This window comes from Macaca nemestrina, unplaced genomic scaffold (genome assembly GCF_043159975.1).
Source record: "Macaca nemestrina isolate mMacNem1 unplaced genomic scaffold, mMacNem.hap1 Scaffold_529, whole genome shotgun sequence".
Taxonomy (NCBI): Eukaryota; Metazoa; Chordata; class Mammalia; order Primates; family Cercopithecidae; genus Macaca; species Macaca nemestrina.
Genome location: NW_027257705.1, coordinates 29,241 through 35,911, shown reverse-complemented (window position 1 = coordinate 35,911; position 6,671 = coordinate 29,241). Strand labels below are relative to the sequence as shown.

General features: G+C 37.5%; 1 protein-coding gene across 1 annotated transcript; it reads right to left on the bottom strand.

Annotated features, from left to right (window-relative positions):
* Window positions 1–217: 217 nt before the first annotated feature.
* On the bottom strand, window positions 218–6,171 carry LOC139355373 (leucine-rich repeat transmembrane neuronal protein 4-like). Its single transcript, XM_071090078.1, has 3 exons — window positions 5,879–6,171; window positions 5,437–5,587; window positions 218–3,616 (listed from the first exon to the last, which is right to left on the bottom strand). Exons 2-3 carry the CDS (start codon window positions 5,438–5,440, stop codon window positions 2,064–2,066), a joined length of 1,557 nt encoding a protein of 518 aa, XP_070946179.1. The 5' UTR covers window positions 5,441–5,587; window positions 5,879–6,171; the 3' UTR covers window positions 218–2,063.
* Window positions 6,172–6,671: the final 500 nt, after the last annotated feature.

The following is a 6,671-nucleotide window of genomic DNA, read 5'->3' as shown; positions in this document are numbered from 1 at the left end:
TGTCAATCTATATAACACATACAATATCAAAATGTGGTTTTAAATACACGTTTTAATTAAAGGAACCATCTTTTAAATTTGTTTCTATCATGGTAATGCCTAGGGTTTTTGATGCAATAATCTGTGAAACTTAAGATCTCTGGAAAAGTTTTAGAACCCTGGCTCTCAAGTCCTGGTTCTTTAAGAATGTTTCCTTCTTCTTGGTGATTCTTAAAAATAAAAATCATCATTCTACTCCAAACGTCAAGAGAAAATGAATTAATGCATCTAGATTTTTCTTTACTTTTTATGTTACCAGCCTTTAAGAGGATCACAAAATATAAGGAGAACCCAGAATAAAATATGATGAACTTGTGTTACTAATATTCAAGTATATTGTATAATTGTGGGCCTGCAATAAAAACATCAAGCCTTGTTAGACTTTTATAGAAAATCTTTTATTCTCTTTAATTTTTAAGGGCAATTGCTTATACAGTTTCCTTTTAGGAATTTACTATCTGGGATTACTTCTCTTATTTTCAATGATACACAAAAAAAGGCGAAAATGAACTCTTTGAAGAACAGTTCAATAGTCCAAATTGTACTGAGTTAGAGATTATTTCAAATTCAGTGCTTTGTCTGAAAACATTTTCATTAGCATTTGCAGTTAGGACTATGGAGAAATTGGAGTATACACTATCAAAGAGCAAATTATATTTTCCAACTGTTAACTAGCATTAGAAAGGGCAACATCTTTAAATACTCATTAAAACTGTCTTTTGAAAGAGTAATCATCTAAAATCAGATACTAAAACATTATATTCCCAGACTTTAACCTCTCTTCACTAGTTTCTTCCAGCAACAAGGCCTTGGTAGTCAGTCTTTGCACATAAGGATCAACTTTACCAAGAAAAGAACAATCTACATCCTGTATTATTTATTGACAAGTTTGAAATTTGTGACTATGTGTCTACTCATTAACACGTTCCTGTAAGTGATCTTTAAAATTAAATAATCAGAAACCGGGTCCAAATTTATTCTTATAAAAACAAAAATAATATAACACGGAAGGTACGCCTTTATTTGAGGCTGTTACAGAAAGGGAGAATACCCAGAACTCAAACCTCTCTCCTTTTATTTATGAATATTTGTATCACTTACTTCTGAATAAGTTTAACAAGAATACATATCATTTCTTTTGGGGATGACAGCAATACTGACAAACAGTCCTTGCTATGACTGCCATTTTGTCATTGCTAAATCATCCACAAAATTGTGACCTGATTTTAGTTACCAGGGACAAAGCCAAAGCATGGAATTGAAGTTTCATTCTGATTAAACACAAATAGCCAGTGCATAAAAACCTTTTAAATCAGATCTATAACCCAGTAATTAAAAAACAAAACAAAACAAAAAAATAAAGGAAGAAAAAGGAAGGAAAGGAAGGAGTGAAAGAAAGTAGGAAAGAAGGAAAAAAAAATAAAAGACACCTTAGGAATCTGATACAATTACACAGTAGGCCTCTGACATTCTCTATGCTGGTATAATAACTAAATGGCAAGTAACACGGGTGTAAGATCCCTGTTGCATGCTTTCATTCAAACTAAAAATTTACAACAAAATCAACCCTTGGGAAAATTGCTCTTTGGTTTAAATCTTCATTACCTTCTGGAATTTTGGTAAACTCACTTTATTTTTAAATTAAGCTGGCCCCTCTTCTTTACTCCATTACAAAAGTCAAACACCAAGAACCAGACAGAAATTTCAGAATGAAAAGAGTTTTGTTTGTATGTGTGTTTTTAAGTCCAACCCCTGTATACAAATTGTTAAAAAGCAGATGTTTTAACATAGTGCTTTATTCCAACTTATCCTTGAATGAACTTCCTTCAAGTTTCAACCATTAAAAAAAAAAAAAAAGCAGTCAATTTCCTGGTGGTTGTAATTTAATTAAGTAACCTTTCATACTGAGCAAAACCCAAAAGCAAAAGGGTCATTAATCTTTCTAGTGATTAGAGACACCTCTAGGGCTTCAAACATTTACCTCTCCTTCCCCGCAGTAGAAATGCTTTTAGGAGGATCATGGTTCATACCTCACATTCCCTGGAGCCAGAGATGGTATATGTGCAGGGCCCAGATCCATTAACCGATATATCCATGGTCTCAGAGTTTGTAGGCTTGTAGTCCACATAATACTCCTGTAAAGGGGAATTCATTTGTCTTTCAGACTCTCTGGCCTTTTTCCGCCGCCTCTTCATAAGAGAGTGTTGCTGGAGTTGTTTCATGCTGGCTGGGTAGCGTTTCCAAGACACATAGATCACCAAGAGGATCATGGCCACTGACAGAAAGAGAGCCACACTCCCTGCAATAATTTTGTGAAATGAAACATGCTCATACTCTTGCTCTGCGCCAGGAATCTGAAACCCTGGGGAAGGGCTTGGTGTTTCAAAGGTGGATTGGGTGACGTCAGGTTTGAAGATGGTAGGTTTAGGGATAATCAGAGGTTTCTGGGGAGTTTGGGGCACCAGGTGTGATCTTTCTGTGTTGACCACCTGGACTTCAGAACAGATATTATATGTTTCCACTGCATCACTAACCTTTTCACCCTGGATGTGCTTAGGTCCTGCACATATCATGGTGCTTTCCTTATTTCCTTTGAAATTCTTAAGCCAATAAAATAAAGGACAAATGCTCCGACTGCATTCCCACATATTTCCAGACAAGGTGATGGATATTAATGATATCCACGCATTGACAGTTTCCTGTGAGATGTTGGTGAGCTTGTTGGAATCCAAATTCAATTTTTGTAAATTGGGGAGGCATTTAAATGTGCCCGGCTCAATTCCTTGGATGTCATTCCCTGATAAATCCAAGTTGTGTAAGGAACTCCAAGTCCATGTCAAACCTTGGCTAATGGAGCGAATCCTGTTCCATTGTAAGTAAATTGAGCGGAGGTTGAAGAGACGTGGAAAATGAGCAAAGTTGATCTTGGAAAACTGGTTGTGCTCCAAGTGGAGCTCCTTTAACTTCAAGAGGCCAGCAAATGCATTTCGGGACAAGCTGCGAAGACGATTGTAACCCAAATCCAAAAAATCAAGATTCCGACAGTCTTGAAAAACTCTTATGGGTACAGTCTTTAGTGAGTTAGATCTCAAGTGCAAAATGATGAGTTTCCGAAGGCCTTTAAATTGTTCAGATTGCAATGTCTGAAGCTTATTGTAGGAGAGGTCCAGATTGCGGAGATTGGGAACTGGGTGAAATGTTTTATTGTGCAGATAAGTAATTTTGTTGGAGCTTAGAATTAATTCTTTCAGTCTACGGATCCCTTGAAATGCATCTTCATCCACTGAGCTAATGTAATTATGGTCAAGATAAAGCCATATAAGCTGGTTAAGGCCGGCAAACTGATTGGATTTGAGCTTCTGAATGCTGTTGAACCTTAATGATAAGCCTTGTGACCCTCCAGAAATGTTCTCAGGGATATCTGCGAAAGCATGAGACTCACAGTACACAATTTTGCCATCACATCTGCAGTTCTTTGGGCAAGCTCTCTGAGCCCCCGTGAGCATAACAAGCAGCAGTGTAGGAAGTAGCACCAGCACCACACTCATGCCTTTCAGCTGCGTAATTAAATGGAAACCTACGATATTAAAAAAAAGACAGATGCACATTGTGAAGCTATTAAAATAAATCACCGCCGGTTTACCAATAACAGGGGCATTTCCTCTACTGTAGGAATGGGACAGTTGATTTAAGGAAAATGCATTAACATTTTGAGCATTATTTTCTTCAGTGTTGCATGTTTGCTGCTTAGGTTTCACTTTTTCTTCCTTGATCTTCAAATCACCACAGTCCCATAGAACTAAGAAAAGCCTTTTTGAGTTTCAGGAGTTCCTACTTATTTCAACATTGAAAAGCACAGAGCCTTTCTCACCACTGAATGCTGACATTTTAATAACAATAATATTTGGCTAGCCACTGTATTGAACGACAGTACCAAAAGGAAGTGTACGATGTACTCTGGTAAGGTCAAAAATGTGACACAGTAAACCTGGTGCCTGTACGTCTTTCCTAGTTGAGCAAACAGGCTGTGATTTGGCAAAAGAGCTTCAATAAGCTGTCAAGGTAACCCAAGTTTGCCCTGCCTGAATCGTGTACTTATTGTATAATAGGAGCGCAATGTGTGAGCTCTGGAAAAACAGCATTGAGAGTAGTATAGGCAGCCAATGAAGCATTGGATGAAGACAAATACCAGTACGAGGTGCTCTCAAGTTGTTAATAAGCATAGATTATTGCATACTGTGGCTCCCTGCCCAATGATACAGGAGCTAAGATATCTAAATACTCATAACGGAGAACACTCCAAAGTTAAGACTGTCAAAATTCTTATTAAATATTTGCCTAAAAAGCAAAAAATATTGTGTAGTATTACTTTGTCATTATTTTAAACAGAGTTGCTTTTGCAAATTCGAAGGATAAACAAGGAAAGAAGCAGCCAACTACTATTTTTCTCCACATCACCCTGATCTCTGCTTATTTCTCACTGACTTTTTTCTCCCCAACCTCAATTAACTTCAGAAAGCCTGCAAAGTTACAATCTATTGGCACTTACACTGCATTTCCAAGTCATTGCATGTTAAGGGACTTCTTTCCTCTGTCAACAGTAGATTTATTATTTCTTAATGGAGAGAAAAAAAAGAAACAACTACCATGTGTTGCAGTTTCTTTTTTTTTTCCTTAAATTTTTAAAATTTTAACCAAGAGGCAATCAACCAAATCCCTGATCTAAAACCCATCCTTCTTCTCAAACAGTTAAGGTTTTTTTTTTTTTTTTTTTTTTTTTTAATTTAAAACCCGATCTTGCTGTCTGTCCTCTTGCCAGCTACAGACTCATTGAAATACATTCCAGCTCTTCCAGACAGGAGAAAGGGGGGGAAAAAGCCAGTCACACTTGAAAAAATAAGACTGGCAAATGACTGCTGGAAATTCGGAAGCTGTGTTCAGAATCCAGCTTCAAAGATAAAACAAGCCCTTGTGCAACCTCTGATAAAGTAAGGACCCCACCCCTACACACACGCAGCAAAGTGTTAATAGTCATCGTGACAGCTACCAGAAACATAAGCCTCGTTAATATTATCAAGAAATAGAAGCAAACACAATATTTATCTCATGCTCAATTCCCAAGCTGTGGATACGCAGACAGCAGAGACAGTCTTAAAGATATTTCTCTAGAGTCTGTTTAAGTTCGTGTTGTGCATTTACAGATTAAAAAAAAAAAAAACACTGCAAAAAGGAAAATGATCTAAAAATATAATAGCAAGTATAGTGAATCAACTGGCAAACTCAAAGGCTGCTGCTCTTTGCCTGTTTCCCCGTCTTTTATCTGCTAATGCCACGACTGAGGATAGGAAGCCAAGAGGATCAGCTTTGCTCAGAAGAAAACAACAAAAGTTCACTTACCCATCCTTTGTCATCCAAAAACGTTTCCCCCCTCTCTCAGCTTTCTTCTTATTTGGTCTCTTGTGCGGAAACCACCACCACCTTCATGACACAGTGCGGCTGTCATTCACACCATTCTGATCCCGCATGTGAGCTAGTAGCCCCATACAAACTTCCCCGAGAGGACAGGCAAAAAAAAAAAAAAAAAAAAAAAAAACATATATATATATACATATATATATATAAAAATCAGCACAGGGTGGGATGGTGAGGGGGGCAGGGAAAAGGAAGCCGTTGGGGGGATAGGGAGGGGGGAGGGACTCTAGGCTCTGAGGACCATTGTGTAATTCACCAGAGACCCATCAGCAGTAATTGGCAATCTGTGCAAAAGAGCTACAGCCCATCTCGGAGGTAACCAACTTCTCCGTAAAAAGAGAGGAAAAAAAGAAAATCTTCAGAATACCTGGCATTCCTTATTGTGCTGGCTTTTGCCATTCCCAGATAAAGCAATTCATCCTCTGGATTTTCAGTTCTTGAAGCAAGTAGGCCTCCTGTGCTGTATGAGACCCCAGTTTAAAAGCTATGCAGGCTAGGTTTATCCATTTAGCTGGTCAGGTTTAAAGTGTTTTGTAGCTGTGCTGAGAGGCAGCCCTTGTCTAATTCAGAAGGCTTTCCAGAGACTGATGATGCTCAGAGCTTGTTGGTGCTAATGCTTGAGTTTGTGATACACTGAGTGCCCTCCGCTGGAGAAAACAGATTGCACATTAAAGACGGGAACAAGTGAGCCTGTCAGTGGTGTGCAGCCTTCCCTCGCTCAGAAAGGGAAATTAAAGGCACAGAATCACTATTTTTTTCTCTCCAATAATTTAAAAGGTTTATGCCAAGGAGTTCCTTTTAGTTATACCAAATATTAAGTAAAATACTGCTTCTCTAAATGCTATGCAATTAATAATTTTTCAAAGTTGCCATGACCTGAATTTTGTTTTCTCTGCACATGTCACTGGAGATATATCATCTTTTGCAAATGACAGAAATCGTTGAAATTTAAGTTTTATTCACTGTTGCTGTTGGTTTGTTTTATTTATTTACATTGTTTTAAACTAACCACTTACAGAAGCAATCTTACTCAAGGGAAAAATGCAATTTTAATCAATTTTAAACAGGTTACCTTTAAAATGTTTAACTCTGATTTTAAAATTCTCAACCTTTGACAATAAAATGCATTTTATAATTTTGTGCATTTTATTGAACAGTCT